Genomic DNA, 27325 nt, shown 5'->3' with positions numbered 1-27325 from the left:
GGTTTCCCCTACCTTCCTACCCTCCAGGGACAGACAGGCAGACACGAGCCCATGTGTGGTGTATCTTCAAATGGGACAGAGTAAAAATGTTCAGAAATTGCAAACTCATATGTCTGCAGGGCCAGGTAGGGAGAGCACAGATGCCAAACCCAAACCACAGCTGCTTCCTGTTGCTGCCTGCAGAAGCGCCAGCCCAATCTGACCTCAATGCTCACTTTGCAAGAGAAGCCAGAAATCCAGGTTTCCCTGTACAAGCTCTCGATGTTTAAATATTGGCAATAAATTCCCATATTTTAAGGTCCCTATGGGTCAAGCCACATATGGGTGGGACCTAGAGTGCAAACTCTGACCTAGGCCTATTTTTTAGCTTTGTATTTTAAGATAATTTCAAACTTTCAGAAAAGTTGTGAGGATGGCACCAAGAACACGGGCATGCCCTGCACTCTGATTCGGCTGTTGCTAACCTTTTGCCATCTTTGCTCCCTGACGAATCTCACTCTCCCCCTCATCGTGCAGATTTGATGGCCTTCTCCCACTAGACACTGCAGGTGTATCTCCCAAGAGCAAGGGTATTCTCATGCATAACCACAACACAGCCATCAATTCAGGAAACTTGACATTGATTCAGTACTGTTACCTGCTGTGCCATCCATATTCACATTCTGCCAATTGTGCCTGCAGCGTTCTCCAGGCCAGGATCCATGTGGAGCCCTGCATGCCATTTGGATATCCTGCCTCTTTGGTCTCCTACATGGAGCAGCGCCTCATCTTTTCATTGTCTTCATAGAAAGCCAGTGTTTTTTAAACTCTCCTAGGTCATGTACTTCTGTGAGAGTTCCACTAAAGCAGTGACCCCTCTTACAAGGAACAGATGCCCTGATCTTGCATCATTTCAGGGGATTCAATGATCCCTAGAGGACCCTGGTCCTATCCCAATTTGCAGCTGGGGAAACTGAGACCCAGAGCAGAAGTGTAAGGCCCCACAGAGGGCAGAGGCAGAGCGAGAGCCAGACCCCAGCTCTGGGCTCTTCCTGTAGCCCCCACTCAGGAGCCTGCCTCCTAGTGGTAACTTCCACTGGGAAATGCAGGACTAGACTAGATGCCATCAATGTGGCAGTGGAAGGGGCTGGAGCCAGGGGCCCAGGATGGCGGGGCTGTCTTCAAAAAACAGCAAGGCCTGGCTCCAGCAGGCCCAGTGGCTCAACCCCTGCAAGACCCTGACACACCCTCCTCCCTTACCCCTGCCAGCCAGAGCACTAATAGCATGAGGTCATGCAGGACATCGGTAAACCCTCTTGGGACTTTGCCCACATCCCAGTGCCTGCTGCCCACCCCACCAAGCAGAAGGCCAGGCATGGGAGAGCCGGACCTGCCACCACTGCCACCGCCTCCAGGGAGCCTAGGACGACACCGTGACTGCAGAAGGCCCAGTCTGCTACTCGGCCCGCACTCTCTCCATTACACTACCCTGCCTCTTCTCCATGAGAGGCAGCGGGGTGTAGTGGATAGAGCACGGGTTCAAGTCCCGGCTCCACCACTCACAGCTGTGTGACCCTGGGCCATCACTCAAGCTCTCTGAGCCAGAAAGTGGTGGGCAGAGGGGCTGGGGATTGAACTTGCGCCAACACCTACCTCACAGGACTGTTGTGAGGGGGACACTTTGCCTACTGCCTCATGCTCTGTGAGCGTGTGTTATTAACTGCATTAATAACAATAATAACGGAAGGACTGTATCTGGGCTGGGAATCTTATTGGCTTTGTTTGGTGCTTGTGCCTGGAGGCAGATAATAGCCCCCAGAAATAGCCTCCATCCCTTCTTCACAGCCTCTCCCCACTGAAGGAACCCTTTTAGAATAGATGACCTCTCCCCTCTCCCTGTCCAGAGAGAGGCCTGAAAGGTCACACCCAGGAGATCAAGGAACCCTAGGTCCAGCCCCTACTGTCCTACACCCTCTGCAACTTCAGTCATTCACCTTATCTGGGCTCAGAAACCCCATTTTGTAAAAGGAGGCTTCCCAGTTCTGCTACCTACGGCTCAGCATACCCCACGAGCCACCACAGAAGGCTTTGACTCCGAGACTGCTACCATCTGGACCAGCTCAGGGCAAGGGAGAGCCACCTCCTGCTGTTCAGGACAGGCCTAAGGCCAGGATGGGCTTTGAGCCTGCAGCTGGGAAGGTCCTGGCCACTCTCTGCTGCCAGGTCAGAGACCAGGGAACATCCCCTCCACAGGACCAGGACAGGGACAGAAGCTTGGGCAGGACAGGACAGACAGTCCCATCCGTGGAAACCACAGTGTTCCCTGAGCCTGGGCTCCCTTTTCCTCCCACCCATGGGATGGCTGACAGCTCCCCACCATGCTCTGGTCCCCCTTTCTCTCCTCGGGGCTGCCCCAGACAGCCCTGCCACCAACTTTGTCCACAAGGTGGAAAAAGCACAAGATTGGAGCCACAGACAAGCTGCCATCCCAGCTCTGCCTTCCTGGGCTGAATGCAGAGATGACCCCCTGAGCTGCTGCCCTATCTGTGAAACAGGGTGAGGCTGACCACCTCACAGACTGTGACAGCTGAGCGAAAAGTGGCTCAGATGGAACTTGGCACATCGTGAATGCTCAAGAGATATTCTCTTCCTTCCTCCCCCTCCACCCAAAAATACTCTCAGCGGCTTCCTATTGAACACCAAGCAAAGACTCCGCTCTGTCACCCTCCACTCAGGCACCTTCTCCCTTCGTGGGCGCTGAGATTTGGCCCAGCCCGCCCGCTACCATCACACTGGACCACCTCCCACCTTTGCCTGGCTGTGTCCCCTCCGGCCTGCCGTGTCCTTCGCTTGGTTTTGTCTTGCATTGCTGTGGATCTGTGTGCCTATCTGCTCTCCTTGACCCCGGCTAGACTGTGAGCTCCTGGAGGGCAGGGACCACAGGGGGCCCTCTCTCAGGCCCGAGAGCCTGGCATGACACCATGTCTGTCCGTCAAGTGAAGGACTGTGGAGCTGGGGGAAGGGGGCACCATCTGGTCATTCTGTCCACATGGGCCCCTGCCAGCCTCTCCACACCCTCTTCTTCCCGAGATGTAGCTGTCCACCCTACCCAGGACATGCCCTAGGCTGGTCTCCCTGGGACAGTGTCGAGACACTATTGCTGAGATGTGGGGCCTAAGCCAGCTCCCTCCCCACTCTACAGATAACAAAACTGAGGTCCAGAGAGGAGAGGGGCTGGCCCCAAGGTCACATAGCAATCAAAATTAGACACCAGGTCCCAGGTGCCCTCTTCTGGGTCCAGGGCTCTCTCTCTACACCTCCCCGTGCTTGTCTTCTGAAGGGCTCTGTGGGCAGTTAGAGGAGGTGGGGGCTGCAGAGTGCTGCCCAAGGGACTGTGGACAATGAGGTCCCACAAGGCCCTATCAGGGCCTCCATCCCCAAGAGGTTCCCACCTCTGCCCCTGTGGTTGTCCTTTGAGAGGTTTAGCCCACTGCACTTTGACTTGGACGTCTGTTGCTCTGCCATTAATTGCTTCTGCCATGGTGTTAAGCATTGCCCTCCGCAGGGGACTCGTGGAGCTGAAGGGGAACAGTCTAGGGAATGCCCTAGTCCTTTGGAGTCTTCCCCTGGCAGGAGGGCCTGGGAGAGGACAGGGCACAGCCTAGTGAGGTGTGGGAGGAGGGGGCACAGCTGGGATGAATGTGACCCTCTGCAAAACATAAAGATGATTAGGGGCGTCGGTATTCCCAATTATAAATGTAATACATACCCACCCTGGAAAGTTCAAAATAGTATAAAGTATTGCACTGGAGTTGCAGCTCCAAACTAGGCTGTGCGGGGGAGGCCCAGAGGACACTCCCACCCAGACCCTGCCTTCAAGGGGCTCATGGTCAGGTTGAGGAGCCAGGCCTGTAAGCACCCCCAGAGGAGACTGCAGGTGATTCAGAGGAGACAGCTGAAGTCCCCTAGTGGGAGTCAGGAGGGCTACCCAAGGAGAAGGGTATTCATCCTGTGGAAGAGGTTTTGAGCAAGAGGTGAGGGAAAGGCATTCAGGCGGTCACTGTGAGCAAAGGCCAGGGAGCTGGACACCAAGGCCCAGTGAACTGTGCACGCTCCAAGGGCAGAGGCCACGAGACAGGACTCACTGTCCAGGGCCCAAGAAGGCTGAGGTCTCATCCAGGGGACACTGACTGAGTGGTTTGGACCTCAGGGAGCCCTCCAAACCCTCGAAGAGGGGATTGGAACTGGGGGGACACAGGTAAGACCAGAGGCTTGGGGATACCAGAGGACAGAGAGAGGGAGGACTGGGGATTGTAGATGCCCCATCTCCCCTGCCCTGGCTATTGCTGGGCTCTGGAGGACACCCTGGGGCATCTCCAGGGCTGGGCAGGGAGCGCACTATGCCTAAGCCCCTCCCTGGCGTCCTCCTCCCACCTCCCTGCCTCTGGATGTGGGTGTAGAGCTGCCAGCTCCCTGCTGCGATGGGAGTGATTAGATTAGAAGGTGATTTGGGAATCTGATTATCTTGGGTGGAAATTGGCCCCCTGCATCTTTTTCCATCCTGTCTTGGGTTGGGAGGTGGGAAGCAGCCTCTTGGTTGCCACCTAAGCCGGAGAACCAATGCTTTCATTTCCAACAAACCTTTCTACTGATGTGTCTCAGACCAGAATGTGAGGGCCTTGCCCCTGGAGGCGAAGTGGAAGGTAACAAAGACAACAGGCTCAGGGACAGCACAGAGTTCAAGTCCAGGCTCTGCCCCTCACCAGCAGAGTGACTCGGCAGGCCACCCCTCCACTCTGAGCCTCAGTTTCCTCCAGTTTGAGGACTAGATGAGATCATTGAGCGTGGAGGGCAGCATGTGCCCTGCACACAGTAGGTGTTCTACAGAGGTCAGCTTGGGTGGCTGTTACTGCTTTCTGTGCCCTATGAATGCAACGTAGTGTTCCTTCCTCTCCTTTGAAGAGTCTCCAGTGATACCCACCATGAGACCCCAGTTTCTTATCTGTCTAATGCTGATATGTAACAACCCCTCTTCCTAGCACCCTAACAAGCCAAGCTGGTGCCCACGGAGGCATCTTGTCGGCAAGTTATTATAATGAACAAGGCCCTGTTACTGGGCCTCAGCAGGGTGACAGAGCAGGGTGGGGTGCTCCAGGGTCTGCCTGTGATGAGAAGTCACCAGGCCTGGGCTGCTCAGCCTAGAGCCAATGTCTAAGCTCATTCTGTGGTCCCCACTGTGCCCTGCCAAGGGGGAAAGAAAAGCACTGTCCTTCTGTCCTGGGGACGGCCAAAGAGCTTGCCATCTGAGAATCTGGGTTCTGCACACCACCTCTGTGAGCCTTCGTGATTTGGTTTCTGCATCTGTGCGTGGAGAGGCTGGCATTTACGTGCCTGAAAGGAATCACTGGAGAGTGTCTGTCTCTCTGTGAAGCACTTTGAGATCCTGAGACCCTAGAGACCAAGAGGCTAGATTGTTGCATGCACACACACACACACACACACAAGCATGCACACACACACACACACACACAGGCACACATACAACATCGGGATATGGCTCAGATCCTACAAGGAAAGGGACAAGATGGGTGACACCACTTAAAAAGTGAAAACAGATTCCTTGCTTAGGGAAAGCTCTTTAGGTCTGACTTGGAACCCCTCAACCCTTATTTTAGATACAATTCTAATGAGTTTCCTGACATAGACTTCAAATCTGAAGTAAACCAAAACACAGTGAGACATAAGTTATACTGAAAACAGGAAGAAGTGGCACCTAGTCTCGAGGGGACAGAAAGGAGAACTCTAAAAAGCAGAAGTGAGTTCCAGAAGCAAGGCATGGCATGTCGGAGAGTCACTGTCATGGCTGTCAAGGCCTCTGTGATACTGTCCAGCCAGGCCAGGGTGGAATTCTTACTCCCCCATCTGAGAAGGTAGTGTGTCCAGCATGGTATACAGCTTTCTACCCCGAGTAGCAAAAAAATGAAAACAGGAAAAAAAAATGTGTGCCTGGAGAGCCAACCTTCCAGCATCCAGATTCTTCCAGCACCAATCAAAGGACAAAGGACCAGCAGTCCGCATTCCCTTGCTGCTAGAACTGGGTGGGCATAGCTGCTGTCTACTTCCCAGACTGGGTCCCAGCTGTCCTCCTGGGGTCACCTTTGCTTCCCCAGTGAGGCCATGGCTTCAGTGGGCTTTTTTTTTCCAATTTTTAAAATTATAATAATAGTAAAATACACATAACATAGAATTTACCGTTTTAACCACTTTTAAATGTACAGTTCAATGGCATTAAGCACTTTCACATTTTTGTGCAACCATCACCACCATCCATCCACAGAACTCTTTTCATCTTCCCAAACTGAAGCTCTGCACCCATTAAACACTGACTTTCATTTCCCTTCCCCAGCCCCTGGCATCCACCATTCTACTTTCTATCTCTGAAGCTGATGATTCTGGGGACCTCATGCAGGTGGAATAATATAGTGTTTATGGTCCTTTTGTGGCTGGCTGGCTCACTTACTTAGTGCAGTATCCTCAAGGTTCATCTTGTTGTAGCCTGTGTTCAAGTTTCTTTCCCTTTAAGGCTGAATAATATTCCATTGAGTGTATAGACCACATTTCTTCCCCCTCTGCAGCTTATCCTCCCTCTGAAGCCCTTGCTTGCTGTTGGACAAGTTGCTCTCTGAGCCTGCATGGTGGAGAGGCTGCCTGCAAGCAGCAACAAGACTCTCTCATGAAACAAAAGCTGACACTGAAGCCCCAAAGATAAAACAAATAAAAGTAGAGCCATCCTGACCAAAGGCCTCCTTCACCCCCCATAGCCACCCTTCCAGCCCCTGGAAAGAATTTCAGGGCCCTTTGGAACCCAGTCTGAGAAATCTAAAGTTCTAGGAAAGTGGTTCTTAACCTTTCTTGCAGCATAGACCCCTGGAGTAGTCTGGTGTCATCATGTGCCACCCCTACTCCAAATAAAGCCTTGAAATGCATCAAATGAAATGCATGAGGTCCCACAAGATCCCACTGAGGTCACAAAGGAAACCAATTATATTGGTATAAAGTAGAAAACAAAATGTGTGGTATAGTAATGAGTGTACTTTATTAGAACACTGAATAACAAGATCTAGCAAGCAGTTGCGTAACCACTTTATTTATAAAATAGAGATGAGCACCAACAATGCTGCAATAGCTGTAAAGTGAGATGAAAAAATCTGTGATTTTTGTAATGTGTGTAGTGGCATCATGGACACTGATAACACTCCTGGAGTTTGATGTCTACATCTGTAAGGGTTGTAGAGGAGTCAGGAGAAGGAGACAGAAGGAGGAAGTGACCCTCCAGGGCAGGTAGTACGTGGTGGGCCTGGAGATGTTTGGGGTACCTGAGAACTGATAGGTAGCAGTGTTTCCACCCCAGCACTGTCCTGAGGTGAAAGCATCTTGAAAGAGCCCACCACACACACAGTGTGAATCTTAACCATAGGTGATGCCCCATGACCTCAGCAGGCAAAGAGCCGGGAGCTGACTGAGACCACATTTTTTCACTCCTTTGGGGAGAGGGCTTCAACCATGCAGTGGTAACTTGGCTTTTGTCCCCTTTCCCAGGGACCCACGTGATGGAGGGCTCAGGACGGATGTTGGTGACTGCTGTGGGTGTGAACTCTCAGACTGGCATCATCTTTACCCTCCTGGGGGCTGGTGGTGAAGAGGAAGAGAAGAAAGACAAAAAAGGTAAGCCTAATCCCCTTGCAGACCAGGAGAGGAGCTCTTAAGGCCACATTTCTTTTTTTTTGTTTATTTGTTCACTCAACAAAACAGTTATTGAGTGCCTTCTATGTCCACACCCTGTGCTGACAGCCACCTTCTGCATCCTTAAGGCCTGCATGGGCCAGGTAGGCTCTGTCTGTTCCATCTCCAGGTCTTGTCCCAGTCTCTGTCTTGTCCAATCATGTCATGGAGGCCCCTCCTTCCCCTCTGGTCCAGGCCAAGGATGCTGACCATGTTGTTGAGTCTCCAGCCTCAAGTGGTAGAAACAGCCAGCATCAATTGGTCCCATCATCACTCCAGTATTGAGTAGAAATCCCCACCCAAGCATATTCCTTCCAATATTGTCAACTCCACTGAGCAGAACTGAAAATCCACCCAGCATAGATTCATCCAAGACATGGGCAGAGTAGATTCTGGGAAAGGCAGCCAGATACATGGCTCCAAATCAACCATCATGAGTTTACTCTCCAGTGCTCCCAGACCTACCATCTTGTCTGAGTTCTGGTTCTTCCTCCTCCTTGAAAATAAGAATTCCTTATTCACTGGGCTCTCCTCAATGCAGCAGGCTGACCACCCAGGCTAAAACTGTCTCTCAGAACAGAGGGAGAGATGCTCACACAAAAAGCTCAAGTCTCATCAGGCCAGGCCCAAATCCAAAGACCCAGGCTTCTGGTCCCAGCACAGCTGACTCCTTACCTGTCACCGCACTTGATCTCAAAGATAGCCCCCCTTTCACATTTTCAGTCTTTTGTCTCCTTCCTCAAGCACGAGGGGAGGATCTGTGACATTCAGAGCTTCTAGAACCCCAGAAGGGAGATGGGAGGACAGATGCCCCCCTGCTGAGTTTTAGGGGCAGCCCTGCTCCCTCCAGCTCTCAGAGGCCAATCAGGCACAGAGCTTAGGTCAAGACTGAAGATTACTTGTTCCTGAAGGCAAAACCCATTTTCTAGGAGGTCCCCTAAGATTATGGTGGCCCCTCCAGCAGGACAATGGAGCTGAGCTGTGTTCTGGGAAATTAGAAGGCTGGAGAGAGTAAAGGGGTGCTGAGGCTGAAACTGAGGAAAGAGTCCTGACTAAGAGTCCCAGAGGACATAAGGAGAGTGTGCACATGCTGGGTTTGAATCTGTGGTAGAATGGCTGAGCCCTATTCCACAATGACAGCAGTTAGGCAGATCTGAGCAGGTAGGCAGGATGCAGCAGCCTGTACCCATTGTCTTCGCCTCACTGAGGCTTGGGTGAGGGGAAGACGCCCCCAGACTCTTCTATGGGCCAGATCTGTGGTTTTTAAAATGCTAGTAGGGCCAGATATGTGGTTTTTAAAATGCTAGTAGGGCCAGATCTGTGGTTTTTAAATGCCAGTAAGAAGACAAGCCTCAATTGCCCCAGAAGCACAGTTCAGGGTCCTTTGCTGAGCATGCACCTGCACTCCCATGAGATGGAGATGTCAGAAAAATAGCCTCATGTAGAAAGAAGATGCTGGAATGTGGAAGGGACATGGCAGAGGAAGCCTGGGGGAGCAGCCCAGCATCTCAGGCCACCACGAGCAGCATGGCCTCAGCTGGGCCCCCTCTGTCCTCCCATCCCATCACCTCCACTAGGAACATTGCTTAGAGCCCACCACATGTCCCCATTTCAGAATGACCCTAGGTGTATGGCCATGTGTGTATGCACATGTGTGTGTTTGTGTGTGTGTGTGTGTGTGTGTGTGCATGGGCAGATGAGGCTGTGTGCTTCTCCTTCATTAACATGTCTCAAAAATCATCACACAGGTGTGAAGAAGGGGGATGGCCTTCAGCTACCAGGTACAGTAAGACACCCTCAGGGTAGATGGGCTTTTAGAAATAGCAGCAGGCTTTGGTCGTTGGGCCCTGCCCCTAGACCACCAGCACACAGCTGGAGGAGGCCACATGCCTGCGGGTGGCTCCACCCCCCAGACCCTCCTTTGTGCCCTCGTGTGATGCCAGCCCTGTGGGACAAGCCAACACCCCACTCCACCCTCTTGCCCTTACAGTGCCTCACCCTACCGGCCAATGCCAAGTGGTACCACCCCCATCTCTACACCACCCTTAGCCCTGTGTACCAGCATGCAAAGCTTGCTCACCATCACAGGACTCTCCCCTCAGGCCCTGCTCTCCCCACCAGCACCCTCAGGGAGCCCATGCCCTCACACAATAGTGTGCTTCACCCAGTAGGGCCTCTTCCTGCCCATAGAACACTATTCCCCGCCCCCAAGAAAGAGCAAAAGGTGTGAACTCAGCCATCTCATATCACTTTTAATTTCTAAATTAAGAAAAATTCACTAGTGCCTTTTCCATCCCATATACAAAATGCAACATGCTTCATGTCACCTTTTAAATTTGGGGGGCATCTCACATGAGAGTTCCCAAAGCAGTCTCTGGAATGCCGGTTAAGGAAGGAGGCAGTGGCCTGAATCAAGGGCATGAATCCAGTTAAGTCAAAGTCATCACCATTAGCAAATGTTCTGCCAGAACACCCTGATGCATAGAGATGGTGGTCGTGGAGAATACTCATTCTGAGTGGTCCGTGCCGACGCTGCACTGCCTGGTGAATATTTTTCCACTCCTGGCCCCCAGTGGGCAGCCAGATCTCCTCATTTCATGGAGCCCTCTCTTCCAGGGGTCTCTCTTGACTGGTTGGACCAGTAGGGTCCAGACCTCAGCACAGACCAGCACCATCCCACCTAACCGCCCTGGTCATCCACCATGCTTTATTTGCAAGACCCTCCATGTCTGAGTTTCTCCCCTCAACCTCTGTGGCATCTCTATGGAACATTTCACCCCCACCCCAAATTTGAGTTTCTTGGTTTCCAAAGGATAATTTTTTTTTAAGAATAGAGTCATGTTATCTCCCTGCAAGTTGGTTCATGTCTTTGTTGTTGTTGCTTTTCTCCATTGTGACACTGCATTTTCCATCCCTCCCACCCCCCTGCAGCAGCAGACGGTGCGGCAGCTTCAAATGCTGCAGATAGTGCGAGTGCCAGCCTAGTCAATGGTATGTCTCCCACGGCGAGCTCCTGGTCGTGGTTGGATGGGCGTCTCTCACCCCCACCCCAACTTTGGGCTTTCTTTCCTCGTTCTGGACTGCACAGATCTCGGATGTGCATGGGCCGCTGGGACAGTCACCCTCTCACATGGGGCAGGCGCTTAAGACAGGAGCCACAGCCGGGGGAGTCAGCTCTGCACCCTGTCAGCCTCGCAGCTGCCAAAAAGGTGCTGGCTCCTGCCGGGCCCTTGACTCCCCGTGGAGCCCAGACAAGAGACAAGACTTTGGCTTCAGATTGGCTCCCAAGAAGCAGCATCCCACCTGGCGTGGCCCTCTCCTAAGTGTATTCCTGGCCCTGGCTTTGGGAAGAAGGCCTGGGATCCGGGCTTGAGCTGAAGCTGGCATCTGGGTCCCCAGCAAAAGCTCTAGTCCTCGATTCTAAAATTTCCTCAAGGCAAGGGGACCCAGGCCAGGATTCAGCTCCTTGGCCCTGTCCCATAGCATGGCTGAGCCACCAGTAAACAGTTCTTCCTCTTCTCTTTCACGGAGCCAACGGGCAGGGGTTTCGCTTGGGCTCGGGCCTGGTTCTGTCCTTCGGATGTGGACTGGTGTTTCTTGCTATTGCCTGTGCTGGAGCATTTGTCCTGGGTCACAGGGGTGGAGGGTGGGGGAGGGGGCTGCCACTGTGTACTGGGGTCTGCATCTTAATCTCCTTACACACAGGCAAGAAGGAATTCCATTCACTTGCCCCAAAGCCTTTAGAAGATTTCAGATTTCTATCCCCTTCTGGCTTCAGAGCAACAGACAAGGCTTTTCTTTACTCAGATACCACCCCATCCCCAAATTAGGTAATATAATAGTCCCCCAGGCTACTCCTGAACTGTTGAGAGCCATTAGGGCTCCATCAAGAAAACATTGCCCCAGAGGAGCTGAGGGCAGGGGAAAATCTTTTTCCCACCATCTCTGCATACCAGGCACTGGGCTGTGGGTTTCTCATCCATTATATCATATCATTCACTCCTCACCACTCCTGCAAAATATGGAGACTTGTTCCCCGCAGCCTCCCATCCCCTGCCCTAGACCTCTGCCCAAGCCACGTGCATTCAAAGTGACCAAAGATGGAAGCACCTAGTAGGTGTCGGGCTAAGTAAGGCACTTCTGTGAGCAGTGCCTTGCCAAGAAGGACTAATTCTGGTGTGGGTCTATTTCAGGCACAGGAGGAGGAAGGACGACAGCTTGGGGAGTGGGAGGTGTCATGCCTCAGGGAGGGGTGGCTGAGGGTGACAAGGAGAACCCATGTGGGCAAACCCATGGCTGAGAGAGAAGGAACCTGGAGGGGGCACCCACTTTCCCCCCGGCAGTGAGCCTGCTGAGCTTTGTGAACATACAGACCCCATCCAGGCTGGCCAGTCTCAGAAAAAAGGGCAGCCTCACTTCCAAACTGCAGCAGAAAACCCCAAATATCCCAAGAGAAACTGTAGGAAACGTTCATTTCTTGACCACCTACTGTATACCAGGCACTGTTGAAAGCATTTCATATTCACCATCTCATTTAATCCTCATGACACCCCCATGATACAGGTTTTATTGTCCCCACTTTAAAGATGAGGAAACTGAGGCTCAAGGAGACCAAGACACTAGCCTAAAGTCACAGAGCTAGAAAGTAGCAGAGCTGGGATTTGAACCCAGAACCCAGACCTGGCTGGCTCTAAAGTGTGTGCTTCTCCTCCTGATCCAGAATTTCCCAATGGAGTGTGTCTTGTAAGTTTCACAAGGATGTTAAGAGGTCTTCACCCCAAGAAAAGGATTCTGTGGTCAAAGATGTTTAAGAACCACTGGATTGAATTGATCTCTTCCTGGTTACAGAATTAGTCCTGGTTACAGGACTGCACAGAGCCTTGAATATGCTGGTGTGTAGCGGAGAGTTACAGAGTCACATAGAGTTTCCTAGGCTGATTTGACTGCAAGACCTCTCCTGGCTGAATCCTGTGGGATTGGTCTGCCCCATAATATACTCTGGGAAATAATGCTCTAAGCCATTGCTATTCAAAATGTGATCGCAGGACCCAAAGCCTGCACATCACCTGGGAGCTCCTTAGAAATGCAGAATCTCAGACCACACCCCAGACCAACTGAAGGAGAATCTGCATTTTAACAGGCTTTCCAGACTCCAGCTGAGAGCACATTACAGGTGGAGAGGCACAAGGAGGAAGCTTGCCGATTGAGAGAGAATTAAGTGTTCTTTCCCCTCCTTCCTCTGAGCCAGATCGCAATGACTTGGATATAGAAAAAAAAAAAAAAGGGTGATAATTTTTCCCTTTGACCCTGCTCCCCCAAGCCCCCAACTGAAAAATGGATGTGGTCCATCCATCTTGGAAGCATTATGATTGCCGTTATTATTTAGTTATTTTTCTTTTACATTTACTAGTGTGTCACTATGTAATATATGACCTGTAATCATGGTTTTAATCACAGTTAATTATACATCATGAGGCCGGGCGCAATGACTCACGCCTGAAATCCCAGCACTTTGGGAGGCCGAGGCAGGTGGATTGCTTGAGGTCAGGAGTTGGAGACCAGCCTGGGCAACATGGTGAAACTCTGTCTCTACTAAAAATACAAAAAAAAAAAAAAAAATTAGCCGGTCATGGTAGTGGGCACCTGTAATCCCAGCTACTTAGGAGGATGAGGCAGGAGAATTGCTTGAATCCAGGAAGCGGAGGTTGCTGTGAGCCGAGATCACGCCACTGCACTCCAGCCTAGGAGACAGAGTGAGACTCTGTCTCAAAAAAGAAAAAAAAATTATACATCATGGGCTGGGCACAGTGGTTCACGCCTATAATCCCAACACTTTGGGAGGCCAAAGCAGGAGAAGCGCTTGAGGTCAAGAGTTTGAGACCAGCCTAGACATCATAGTGAGACCACATCTCTACAAAAAAAAAAAAAAAAAAATTTAATTAGCTGGGTATAGTAGCACACATCTATATTCCCAGCAACTCAGGAAGCTGAAGTAGGAGGATTGCTTGAGCCCGGGAGTTCAAGGTTGCAGTGAACCAAGATCACGCCACTGCACTCCAGCCTGGGCAACAACAGTAATAACACATCACTACTAACTCCCAATGTTTACACAGTGCTTTTCCAGTGCCTTTCATGAACATCACCTTAGTTGATATCAGCCCATTTCACAGAGGAGAAAATGAAGGCACAGGGAAGAGAAGTGTTGTTTCCCAAGTCTCCCAGGTAGTGGTCTCTCTCCCAGAGCTTGTGTATCAAGTCAGCTTACCAGGAGTCCTCCCAATCCATGTACTTCACACCCATGCCCCTTGTGATGCACAGAGAGAATAGACCCATTTGGAAAAGGTGCATCTGATTCCAGATACAGAGAAGGGCCTCTGAGACCCCACCTGAGGGCTCCATCTTGGACCCCATTCCTAGCTCTCCTGAAATACAGCCCATCTCCAGATCCCACATGGGGCCAAAGCTGGCTGTTCCACCATAGTTCAGGGCCAGGCGAGCACCAGTTTGGCCAGAAGAGCCCCAAATAAGTCCCTCGCTTCTGAGAAACCAGGCCATCTGTGCCTCAGCACTCCCAGAACATCCTTCCCTTCCTCCAGCATATGCATTGGTGATTATTTTTCTGATCATGTGTTCACTATGGAAATAAAAGAGGAAATTGCTAGCTGGGCTTAATGAGTGCACACACCGGCTATTGCATCTGATAATATGCAATGCAAATAAAGGCCCCTTTGAGCCTTCTAAAACCAACTATTGAAGTGGAGTCCCCTGGTGCCCCTGAGCCCAGTCAGTAAAATTATTTTAGAAAATAAAAATAATTGTTGTTATTCATTCCTGCTTACTCTAAAAAGCTTTTTTCTCTTGTGTTTTTTAATCCAGTAGAAAGAGTTTTACAGTAGAGACACAGGGGTCTTTCACTTTAAAGCCCAGGGTGGGCAACTGATCCTTTGCCATGGGAGGCCATGGGAACAGCTCTGCACTTACCCTTGAACAGACAGTGCTGGGCAAGGTTCAGGGAAGCCACTTCTCCCCTCTGAGTCACCCAGAAAGTGGGCACAGTGACAGTGATGAACTAATCCTGCAGCCATGGGGTTATTCTGAGGATGCTCCTAAATGCAGGCTGCCTCTGAACTTCCCTTGGCCTCAGTTTCCCCATCTATAAAATGAGAGTGATGAAAATCCCTCCTGCCCCACCTTGCAGGGATACTGGGAAGACTGACAAGAGATGACACTTGCAAAAGCCCTTTGAAACTGCAAAAGGCTGAACCGTGCAAGTGATTATTATGAAGGTAACTGGGGCACTCTGGGAGGTGAATGTCTCATCCTGTTTTATGAAAGTAGAAGCTGATGAGATTGGGAGATATAAAGCCAGCAGCTAGCTGGTGGTGAAATGAAGACTTCAGGAACCCTGTCCCAGCAGTGCCACCTCAACTTCCCTCCCCTGGGCTCAGAGGGGCTGAGGGGTGTCCATGGTCTCCCTGACGGCAGCTTCTGGAGAAGCAATGGCAGGACGGAAGTAGGCACGCACTTTGGGGCCAGCTCTCCATTTACCCATTGAGACTCAAGCAGCTCATCTCCCTCTCTGAGCCTCAGCTTCTCATCTGTAAATGGGTATAATACAAGCACACCCTTCATAGGTGAGGCTGTGGTGAGGATTAGATGGAATCTCAGAGCCTATGTGTGTGCCCAGCACATGGTGAGCTGGCTGGAATGTGAGCTGTGAGAATCACCATTGCAGCCATCATCCAAGGGTGGCCAACCTTCTCAGACCCCTCCCAAGGGGGCGAGGCCTGTAGGCAGAGCAGGCAGAGCTCCAGGTGAGCGTGCAGGCCCAGTAGATGGGAGGATGCTGGTGAAGGCAGGTGTGCTAGGCAAGAGACAGAGGCCTCCATTGCCCACATTGCACACCCAGCCCACAAGCTCCTGGCCAAGGCTGGAGTGGGGGCCTCCCAGGCAGCTCTGATGAGTGTTGAGGAGGGGGGCCAGATGCAGCACCAGGCCCTGAAATGGAAGGGGTTGCCCACTAACACTACTTAGCCTGCTGCTGTAGCCTGAGCCATACCCCTACCAAGGGGTCAGCACCCCCGTTGGGGACCAGGGCACTTCACCAAGAACCCAGCCACACTTGAGGTCCCTCGTATACCACCATGGGGACCCCTGATCACTCTTTGTTCTGGTCACTCTCAGGGGCATTGGGCAAGGGGTCATCCTTGGGTGGCTTCACACTCTTCAGAAGGAGAAGGAGAAAGATCATCCCTCTTGAAGGCCAAAACTAAGGAACACATTGACCTCAGTGCCTTGTCCAAACTCCTCTCCATTCTAGAAACACTCTCTCTTCTCTCTCTCTCTCTCTCTCTCCTCTCTCATCTGCATGTTTTCTTTTATGGGAAAATGAAAAGGACGTAACTGAACAAGTTTCCCTTTGCCTTCTCTCAACCCAGAAAACACCCAATCAGTCACAAAAAGCTTGGTGTGGGGTCCTGAGTGCTTCTCTGCTGCCTCCTCCTGCAGACTCTAGTCCCCTGCACCCTCTGATCTGTAGCATGCTCAGGGCCAAAAGTATTCCAGCAGAAACCTCCCTCCTGAGTCCCCTAGAGAATCAAGAGTTGCCCAGCTGGCAGGCCCCACAGCTAAGGTGCGGCCAGGCCTGCTCCTGCTTCAGGGCCCTCCCCAGCCCGCATCCCCACACAGAGGGATGCAGTCAGCACAGCCCTCCCTCCATCTGTGACATTAATGTCCGTGGCCTGTTGCGTCTTCGTGATGACCGACCACGTGTTGTCTGTTCTCTGTTGTCTGTTAAAATTCTTTGTCGTGTAGGTAAAATGCAGGATGGCAATGTGGACGCCAGCCAGAGCAAAGGTAACCCTTTTGTATTAACCGGCGTTTGTCGTCCCTGAGGCCCCTCCCCACCGGCTCTGACAGTCACACCAGAGGCAGAGACTGGCGAGGGCCAGAGGCAGACACATCCACTCCTACAGGTGTCTGACGACCTTGGGGGTGTAGCTGTGATTTGCATGGTGTCAGGCCAAATAAAGAGGTGTCCACCGGTGAGGAGGGGGATACCCACGGGCCAGCATCTCCCTAGCCTTTGAACTCTGCTCCCCATTCAGCTGAAGACTTTGAGATCCTTAGAGGTTGGGGGTAGGGAGTTTGGCTCAGTCTCTGTCCAAAAGGGTCACAGGCCCTCCAGTCCATCCTGCATGAAGAGGCCACGCCACCTGGGATAGTGACTTGGCTCCCATGGCCACCCTCTTTTACATTCTAAGCCTCCTTTTTTGTCCGTCCTGTCTAGTGGCTACTTAATATCCCATAACACGTCCCAAGGACCAGCTGGGTAGAGCCCAAGCCTGTCTGTCTTGTCTGAATGTGGGAAAGGACAAGGGACCACCTGGGGTAGGACCCACGGCCTTGTTCAGGCTGAGAGGGGGATCCAGGGTAACAGCATCAGTCCCTGCTGTGTCCCAGATTCCAGGTCTGAGGCAGTGAGTGCCACTGGGATCCATAGCTCCAGCTGGAAGAGGCAGGCCCCCCATCACAGGACTTCTGCACCAGCTATGCAGGGCTCAGTCCGGGCAGTCAGCACCTACCCTGGGCAGGCAGGGGTGGGCGCCAGCGTCTCCACCCTGTGGGCTGACCTGCATGTGTGTGTCTATGTGTCTGTGTGTATGCACGTGCGTGATCTGCCCCCTGCAGCCAAACAGCAGGACGGGGCAGCCGCCATGGAGATGCAGCCCCTCAAGAGTGCCGAGGGCGGCGACGCTGACGACAGGAAGAAGGCCAGCATGCACAAGAAGGAGAAGTCCGTGCTGCAGGGCAAGCTCACCAAGCTGGCTGTGCAGATCGGGAAGGCGGGTGAGTGCAACAGGTGGGAAGCAGGGGACAGGGCTCACAGGGGGACCCCAGGCAGAGCCCTGCCCCATGCTCGGCCTCAGTTACCTCATCTGCAAAGTGTGGGGCTTGAGTGAGTGCCTGAAGCCCACCTTTCTCTACCACAGCACCCAGTTTGAGTCCTGGGTACAGGAAGCACTCCATTAGCACTCAGTGATACAGAAGAGTGAAGCTCAAGCAAAGCCGAGGCTCTGGTAGCAGATGGCCTGCCTTCTTGTCCGGCAATGGCTGTGAGAACTTGGGAAAGTAACTTCTAGCTCTGAGTTTCTGTATCCTCATCTGTAAAATGAGGATAATAGTTGTCCCCACTTCACAGATTGCTGTGGGAGTTAAAGGAGACTCTGCATACAAAGCATTAGCACTTGGCAGGTGCAGCAGCTGGAGAGGGTGCAGGGCCTGAAGTTCCAAGCAACACGGTCTTTATCCTGAGGACAGTGGGAGCCATGGAAGAGACTTGAGCAGAGGAAGACAAGAATGGGTTTGGGCTTTATCATGACCACCCTGGCCACAGTGCAGAGGAAAAACTGGAGAGGTTGAGGGACAGTGCCAGGAGCACAGGGAGAAACCCATGGTCTGAGCCTCCACACAACAAACTGGGCATCCAACTAAAGTGGTAACTGCAGGTGATGGTTGGTGACAGCCCCGCTGGCCCAGCTGCAAAGTGAGCCCCTGACCCTCTAGCATGGCCTAGGCTTCCCCTCCCGGGTAAGGAGGTAGCAAACGCCAAGGCCTTCCCACCTGGCTGCTCGATCCTTTGTGGCTGTCTCCCCAGCTCTAATTATAGACACCACGGCGCGGAGAAGGGAAGCAGATTACAGGCTTGGCTGTCTATATTTAAACTTGGGGGCCTGGTGACAGCTCCCGGCTGCTGGGAGCTTGGCTTCCGGCCCCTCCGACTGTCAGACAGAGATGGAGCCGGCTCTGAGGCTCCGCAGCTGGAGGTGGGGGTGGAGAGCTATGGGCCCAGGGATTTCCTCTATCCTCTATCCCGCCATCGCCACCGCCACAGGCAGAAGACTCCATGGAAACATGGCACTGACAGGGCTGGGAACTAAGCGATGAGAACAACCCCATGGCCTTCAAAGTCCTCACTCTTCTCCCTCCTGCACCTCAGCCCTGCCAAGAATGGAGTTCACAGTCAAGCACTCCTGGGTTCACAGCCCATCTCTGCCTCTCTCTTGGGCTGAATTCCCTGAGATGGGTAGGCAGGGGATCTATTGACAGGGTGCTCTCAGGTGAGACCTGCAAGGGGCACAGGTCCACGCCAGGGAAGAAGCCAGGGGCAGCTGAGATTTCCAGAGAACTCCCAGACTCTCCCGATCCCATGGGAGCTCTGGAGCAACCCAAATCCACCCCTGCCCTCCTCTGCTCAAACCTCCTCCGTGACTCCCACTGTCCTCAGGATAAAGTCCATGCTGCCCAGAACTCTAGGGTCTGTTCTACCTCAAAGCAGATGGCTGGGCTTTGGGACTAACACGTCAGCCACTGGATGTTGGCCATCAGGTTAAGATGGGAGTGCATTCCCAGGCACTTCCCGACAAGGGGACCCAGTCACCTTAGCAGGCTCCTCCTCTGTCAGAGTCTGCAGGTGTGAGCATTCTCCACAGCACCTGCAGTAGCACCTGTAGCAGATGGGGGATGGGCATGCTAAACTAAAGAGGAACCCCCAGGGGATCAGGATGGGTCCCCAACTGCGTTCCTACAGTTACAGCATTTCTCTCGCCTGTGGCTGTAAGCAAGTCACTTCCCCTCTCTGAGCCTCAGTTTCCTCATCCAAAAAAATAGCCACCTGCTGTTTCCTCTACATGGAATGTTCTTCCCTAGGTCACCATGCGACTGGTGTCTGCTCAAATATCACCTCCTCCAAGAAGCCTTCCCTGGCCACCCTTGCTGAAGTAACCACTCCCTACCCCTGCCCCCCATGTCACTTTCTATCACATCATCCTGGCCTTTTTCTTCACAGTGTGTAGCATATCTGAAACTGTCTTGTTCATGTATTCGTTTTTTTTGTTTCTTGTCTTCCTCCTCCTCTAGAATGTCTGCTCCTCAAGGGCAGGAACTCTTGTCTTCTTTACTGCTGTGTCCCTAGTTCCCAAACTGGGAACTAAGATGTGCCTGGCGTGTCATAGGTGCTCAAAAGGTATTTGTCGAATAAATGAATAAATAAGTGATACCAACTTCACATCATTATTGTGTGAAAGCTCTATGCAAACCATTCCTCATTTATTCACACAGTCACTCGGCACACATCTCTTGAGCACCTACTATGTGTCGAGCACCTACTATGTGTCGAGCACTATGCTGGGCACTTTGCATGCATTCTTACCACACTTGAGCCTTACAAAATCCTGGGGAGGAAATATGCACCCCATTGTACAGAGCAGGAGACTGAGGCTCGGTGAGGATCAAGGTCTCAAGAACTTGCCACAGGTCACAAAGCAAGGAGTAGCAGAGCTGGGAGGTGAGCTGGGGTCAGCCTGACCCAGAGCTCTTTCAGCCAAAGGTTTGGTCCACACCACCCGCAACCTCCACTTCCTGGAACCCCCCGAGCATGTGTCCCTCACGTTGCAGGCTTGGTGATGTCAGCCATCACGGTGATCATCCTGGTGCTCTACTTCACTGTGGACACCTTCGTGGTCAACAAGAAGCCGTGGCTGCCTGAGTGCACGCCCGTCTACGTGCAGTACTTTGTCAAGTTCTTCATCATTGGCGTGACGGTGCTGGTGGTCGCCGTGCCCGAGGGGCTCCCTCTGGCCGTCACCATCTCGTTGGCCTATTCGGTGAAGGTGAGAGGGGAGGAGAGCAGGACCAGCCGGCTGATGCAGCTGCAGCTGAGGGCCTGGGGGGATCACTGGGGCCGGTGCTGGGGTTGGGAGATGAATGAAGAAGCCCCATAGACCCCGTAGGAGCTTGGAAGAAGAACATATTCAGGAGCCCAAAACTCGGACGCTTTCATAGAGTCCAGGGGCCTGTAGCAAACCAGAGAGCCATACCCTGGCTGAAGAGGCAGCCGTTATTCAGCCCAGCCACACACCACCTTGCAGGGGTGCAGGCCCAGCATTGCCACATTGTCACCTTTTTCCAAGAGAAGCCAGAAATCTGGACTTAATGTAAACTCTCGTGATTTTTAGACATTGATAATCAACTCAAAAATTTTAAAAAAATAATAAAGACATCACCATGCAAGCCAGAATTCATCCTTACCCTGCCAAATTTATGCAAAAGTCTGGTGGTCTCAGTGGTAGGCCCCGCGGGCAACTGTAGCGCTTGTAAAACTCATCTCAGAGGTGGCTCCCTGAAGTGTGAGGGGTAAGCCAAAAGCAAAAAGGAAGTCTGATTTCATAGAAGCCTCCTCCCATTGAGAAAGAGGCTAAAAATATAAGAAATTTTTAAGCAGTTAAATGAAGAGCTGGGGTCATGAATGTTTTCCAGGGAAGCTTGGTCTGGGACCTTTCTAAGCGCTACCCTGATGGCAGAGCTGCACCTCCACCTGCACCCAGGCCGTGACTATCTGCGGTGCCCAGTCACTGCGAGTCTGACCCTACTGGGTCACCCCCAGGTTCTCCCACCCGGGTCTCATTTTCTTCCCTTTGCCCCATGTTTTCTCCACCTCAAAGGGCCGGGTGTAGGGCTTCTGTTTCCCAGTGCCCAATGCCAGAATGTCCCTGTGAGAGTGGAGGCGTGGCCATGTTTATAAACGAGGCATTCACTCTGAGAAATTGTCAGAGCCTCCGGAGGGCATGGTGAGCATCAGTTTCCAAGCTAGAATTTGGGCTGGGCTCTCTGATGTAATTTCATACAGAAAAGTGATCTCCAGACAGGTGCCAGAAAGTGGCAGTTCTGTGTAACAAATACGGCCCTTATCGTCTTCCTGTTTTAGGGTTCTTGAAGAAACTCTATCCCCACAAACCAGAGCCCAAACAGGTCACAAGAGGCTACTTTGGGACCCGGGGACAGCAGAGGGTGACTGTTATAGAGCCATAAGTAGGGGGCCTCCACAGCCACTTCACTGAGCCTGGGGATGTCCTTGAAAGTTGCACAGAGCTGGTTTGGGAGAATCATATACAGATGCTTTTAGGCCTCTGCGCCTTTTGCAGTTCATATCTCTGGCACCGCTACCTTCGCTCATCTTAGGTAGTGTTAAAGTTAGGTACTTTTACAGTCACTTGATAAACTTAGGAGAGCACCCCAACACAGGAGAGGCAGACTGTGGCCTCTCTGAGCCTGGACCTGGGAGCCACCATCAAGAGCACAGAGATGACTGACCACTTAGATCAGCACTGCCCAAAAAGAGACAGAATGTGAGCCACATGTGCAATTTTAAGTTTCCTAGTAGCAGCCAGACGTGGTGACTCATGCCTGTAATCCCCAGCACTTTCAGAGGCCGAGGATCACTTGAGCCCAGAAGTTCAAGATCAGCTTGGGCAAATAGGGAGACCCCATCTCTACAAAATAAAATAATTTTTAAAAAAGAAAAAATTCCTAGTAGCTACATTATTTTTAAAAAGTAAAAAGAAACCAGTGAAGTTAATTTTAATAATATAATTTACTTAACCAGTATGTCAAATCCAACATTATTATCCAAATTATTATCAATCCAATATGTGATCAATATAAAAATTAAAAATGAACTACTACTTTTACATTTTTTCCTAATATCCTCTAAATCTGATGTGTATTTTGCACTCACAGCACATTTCACTTCAGAATAGCCACATTTCAAGTGCTTAGTACCCTATACATGTAGTCACAATACATGTGACTACCATATTGGACAGTACGGACTTACAGGTTCTTGAGCCCAACAGACAAACCCTCTTCAGAGAGTGCAGGTGGGCTGAGGCCCAATAGAAAGGTCCAGGCTGTGAGGTTAAATGGAGGTAGGTTCAAATCCCAGCTTTAAACCCCTCCAGGTGTGTGATCCTGGTCAGGTCACTTTGCCTAGATTTCTTCAGTTGCTAAAATGGATTACCAGAATCTTTTCATGTGCCACAGAATTCTTAAAACATCGGACAAGAAGTAATTCACAACAAGGCTTTGCAAACTGTAACATGTGTTGCAAATTCAAGTTGCTGTTGATCATTCAACATGCATATATTATTACTATTATCACAAGTTACAGTAGGAGAAACTGCAAGAGAATATAATCCTACTAATACTCATTTTTAGTAACATAAATCTCTATTAAAATTATTCTAACTGCACTTCTTTTTTACCCTGGTTATAAATAGTTATAATGAGGAGCAAAAATAAAGGAAATCAAATTCCTAGGCACAGCCTAGAACTCTATCTGATTCAGCTACTATGTCAGGAGGGCCTGCATGAAGAACAGTATTTCCTTGAGAATTACTTCATTTGCATTACTCGTTTGAGAACCTAGAAGAAGGTATGAGTGTGGAGTTGGGCCAGAGAAAAAAGAAGGCAGATAGAAGAAAATATTGTTTATAGGAATATTCCATTTTTGTTATAAATTTCAAAAAAAAAAGGATGTTGATATATACAAGATGTACCTAGTCCTGCATGGTAGCTAATAGTTGATATGTTTTCTTTTTCCCTTTTGTGTATGTATTTTTTTAAAGAGATGTGTGGTTTTTATTATGCAAGTGATATATGTTAGTCATAGAAAAGACAAAAATCTGTAATTCTATCACTTAGCAATAATGACATTAATACTTTGATATTTTTCCAGATATTTTCCTGTATCCTAATTTATTTACTTTTGGTAAAATTAAAATGAGAACGAAAGCCAGGCACCAGTGAAAGATGGTACGTTTGAGAAAATTCATGACCAAATAAGGAATAGTTACTTATGTTAGTCTATAAGAAAAAAATATTTAAAATACTCAGAGAGGGACCAAACTTATTTGTCTTTCCCCCCTTTTTCCCATAAAGAATGTAGATTACTTCTATAATCCAAATTAATAAATTCAATTAATTGAGTCTTTTAAATGGTTCCGATACTAAAAGAGAAAGAAAAGGGCCACGCACAGACAAAAGGAGCCCAGGTGTAGGAGGCAGCAGCAACCAAGATCCTTTAGAAGTGCAGGAAGCAAAGGGGCAGGCTGCGGTGGCTCTGCCTTATTTACTGCATGTTTACCTGGTGCCTCCAGGTACCCCATGCTCCCCAGCCCCTCTCCTCACTGTTGCCCTCTCACCTGCCCCTTCTCCCAGAAAATGATGAAGGACAACAACCTGGTACGCCACCTGGACGCCTGTGAGACCATGGGCAATGCCACAGCCATCTGCTCAGACAAGACAGGCACGCTGACCACCAATCGCATGACAGTGGTACAGGCCTATGTCGGTGATGTCCACCATAAAGAGATCCCTGACCCCAGCTCCATCAACACCAAGACCATGGAGCTGCTGGTCAATGCCATCGCCATCAACAGCGCCTACACCACCAAGATTCTGGTAAGTAGGTACCAGGCACATCCACCACCAGAGGGAGCAACATCCATGGGATGGTACAGAGGTACTGGGCAGGTTGAGCAATGTGATTCATAGTCTCAAATCCTGCTAATATATTTTGGTATGGTCAGATAGTAAGCAACATGTTTCTGTTTGACTTAATATACTATTAATATTGCTATAATGTTTGTGTGACAAAGAAACCTTTATTGTTAATTATGTTTTTTAAATCCTGTCATTGAACCCCCACTCCCCCTGCCCACACACACACAAACTTTTTATTAGTGTGCTTTTGCTGCATAACAAACTACTCCAAAACTTAGTGACTTGAAACAAACCTGTATATTTCACTCAAAGTCCTGTGAGTCAGCAGTTCAAGCTGGGCTCAGCTGGATGGTTCTTCTGGTCTCAGCTGGGCTTCCTCCTGCATCTGCAGGGGTTCACGTGGACATCTCTGCTGATCTTGGCAGAACTGTAGGCTGACTTGGCATGGCCTCAGCTGGGCTGACTCATCCCTGCCCTGTGTGGTCTCACCTCCTCCAGCAGGCTAGCCTGGGCTTGTTCACATGGCGACAACAGGCCTCTAAGAGAGAGCAGAAGTGTGCAAGTTCTCTTGAGGCCTGAACCGCCACGTTGTCACTTTTTGCTGCATTCTCTTGGCCAATGTAAGTCAGGAGGCCAGCCCAGATTCACACAGTGGTAAAATAAATTTCACCTCTTGATGAGAGGTGCTGTAAGGACATGGATTCAGAAAGGAGAATAATTGTGGCCATTTTCACAGTCTACCACTGATGATGTTGTTGTTGGTAATAGTAGTAATATTATTCATTTTGATAAGAAAAACTCTCAACTTACTGTCTCAGCTAAGCTGCCTAGACTCACCATGCAGTAAACCCTATCTGGTTTAGAAGCACAGGTTGCCCCTTTGTAATTAACCAGCACTGGATGAAGAGAAACCCAAAGTTCGTCCATCCAGATGTCTATCAGCTCCCAGATGTAGAGTGTTTCTGCCTTGTGAGCATCTGGTGATCAGCTAAGCTTTTTTGTTTACCCTCCCAATGTGCTGAGCCCTGACCTCCTCCTCCTTCTGCCCCTGAGCCAGCTGCAACCTTCTCTATCAGGTTGGGTTTGTAGGAGCTGCTAGCAGCTTTATCGAAATGGGAAAGAGAGCATGAGTCAGCAGCAAAGAGCCAAGGGCTGGTAGGGGAAGGAGGAAGAGGCGGCTTCTGTACCCTCCACAGCAGCTGAGCAGCCACCCACATCATCCTGGAGCAGCAGGCTAAGGGAGGCAGAACTGACAACGGGGAAAGTAGGTCAGAGGACCCGTGCAGACGGTGATAGAGAACCCTGAGGGTGATCCTAAACACGACGATGTTTTTGTCTTCTTCCCCCACCCCACCCAATTTGGGAATCAAGGGAGATCAGCCATGCTTTATCCTGCTCCCCAGGCCTTCCTAAAATAACTGGGATGCTGATAATGATCTCCGCCTGCAGACGTGGCAGAGAGGGGAACAGGGCGATTCCCAGAATGGGCTTCAGCCATGTGGGCACAGCTCTGTGGGGTGGGCTTGGATTGAGATGTGTGTAATGCAATTATAGTCAAAAAGAATTCTTGGGATCTGCCAGGAAGGCTGAGGAAACCTCTCCACAGTGATGAGTCTCAATTAAGCAGTGCTTTATAGCACTGGAGGCAAAGCTGAAATGTCATTCCCAGATGTCGGTAGATTGAGTCTGTTCAGGTGGCATAAAGGACAGGGGTCAGTCGGTCCATCTGAGGAGGTGCAGCTGCTGAGGCTGGAGAGAGGTCAGGGACCTGGGAACTGGGGTCCTTGGTTTGTAACCCAGGCCAGGTCCCTTACCTCTCAGGCACCAGAGTCCCCTCTGTGCCTGGAACCCTGGCATCGTAGATACCTGCGCCTGTCTTTCTGGGTCTTTCTTGTAAGTTCCCTGGCCACATTATTCTCTTTGCTGGGAGCTGACAGCCATCAACGTGGGAAGGACAGCAGAGCCTCTGTGTGACTGGGTAGTGGTTAAAACTTGGACTCTGGAGCCAGACTGCCTTCGTTCAAATCCCTCACCAGCTGTATGAATATAAACAAATTATTTAACCTCTCGGTACCTCAGTTTCCTGGGGGAGGGGGAGAATCTTGGATTGTTGTGAGGATAAAGTGAGTTAGTTAATGGAAAGTGCTTAGCACATAGCACTCAGTAGGACTAGTATTGTTGTTATTCAGCAATAAAATCACCCACTGAAAGGGGATTCCGTTTGTAGCAATGCAGAGGTTAACAAATAAAGAGAGCAGAGACATCAGGGCTAGAGAGGCAAAGGCTATTGCCCAAAACCATTCAACCAATTAGCGGCAAAGCTGACCCATGGATACTCTAAAGCTAGCTGTTGAGGCAGTTGTCCAGACTAGGTTCTTGTTCATAGATACCAACCCTGCAGCACCTCTAGCCTACAGTCTGCTTGGGAAGAAATGTCTGGGGTCCAGAGGGTGGGCACACCAGGGCCTGCCAGCCATATGGGGCAAAAGGCCTCTCAGGGGCCCCCCTTTCTAGGCTCAGATGAATACTGAGAAAAGGATCGAGCTGCTCCACTCAGGGCAGACATCTGGCCACCCTCCAAACCAGGACAGGAAATCTAGATTTCAGGACATTCTGAAACCATACTAGAGGAGACAGGGCAGGAAGGACATGCAATGTCCACCAGCTTCACTACCCAACAGCTTTAATTGGGAAATGAGCCTAGACTGGGAAAATAAGACCCTGGGCAGGGCTGGGCTCCCATCTGCTATATTTCCCCCTCCACAAGGAGGCCAGTTCCTCTGTGTCTTCTTGCTGTCTGATGGCAGGCTGTGGGCTTTTTAAGAGCCGGAGACAGCTGAGTCTTCTCTCATCCCCCTCGGATAGACTTTTGGGAAGTGGTGGGTGGATGGGTGATGTAAGTGAATGGACTGATGAATAAATGTGTAGATGAGTAATCAATGAGATGAGGGATAGGTAGGGAGAAGGGGGGATGGATGGATGAGTGGTGGGTAGGTAGATGGATGGGTGGATGGATGAATGAGTGGATGGATGGATTGATGGATGAATGCATGGATGGGTGGACGGATGAGTGGGTGGATAAATAGATGGGGGGATGGGTGGATGGATAAATGGATGGCAGTTAGGTGGATGGATGAATAGATGGATGGATGGGTGGATGTGATGGTTGGTAAATGGATGGATGGATGTGTTCGTTGGTGGATGGATGAGTGGATGCATGGAT

The 27325-nt window shown here is 50.7% G+C and overlaps 1 protein-coding gene across 17 annotated transcripts in view; it reads left to right on the top strand.

The window, feature by feature from the left end:
- Positions 1 to 27325, top strand: part of ATP2B2 (ATPase plasma membrane Ca2+ transporting 2) — a 390019-nt gene that overhangs the window by 317620 nt on the left and 45074 nt on the right. For 11 of the 17 annotated variants that reach the window (XM_032149706.3, XM_032149702.2, XM_032149703.2 and 8 more), the window contains 7 exons: positions 7579 to 7704; positions 9510 to 9542; positions 10693 to 10752; positions 16576 to 16617; positions 17452 to 17610; positions 20218 to 20432; positions 23818 to 24060. In XM_032149706.3, the coding sequence (XP_032005597.1) occupies positions 7579 to 7704; positions 9510 to 9542; positions 10693 to 10752; positions 16576 to 16617; positions 17452 to 17610; positions 20218 to 20432; positions 23818 to 24060 (878 nt within the window). The remainder of the gene's footprint in view (positions 1 to 7578; positions 7705 to 9509; positions 9543 to 10692; positions 10753 to 16575; positions 16618 to 17451; positions 17611 to 20217; positions 20433 to 23817; positions 24061 to 27325) is intronic. The other 6 variants (XM_032149713.2, XM_032149717.3, XM_032149714.3 and 3 more) reach the window with 3 other exon arrangements.

The sequence above is a fragment of the Hylobates moloch genome, unplaced genomic scaffold (genome assembly GCF_009828535.3).
Source record: "Hylobates moloch isolate HMO894 unplaced genomic scaffold, HMol_V3 SCAFFOLD_4, whole genome shotgun sequence".
Classification (NCBI taxonomy): Eukaryota; Metazoa; Chordata; class Mammalia; order Primates; family Hylobatidae; genus Hylobates; species Hylobates moloch.
The sequence above is the reverse complement of the archived record's forward strand: the minus strand, read 5'-3'. Positions and strand labels throughout refer to the sequence as shown.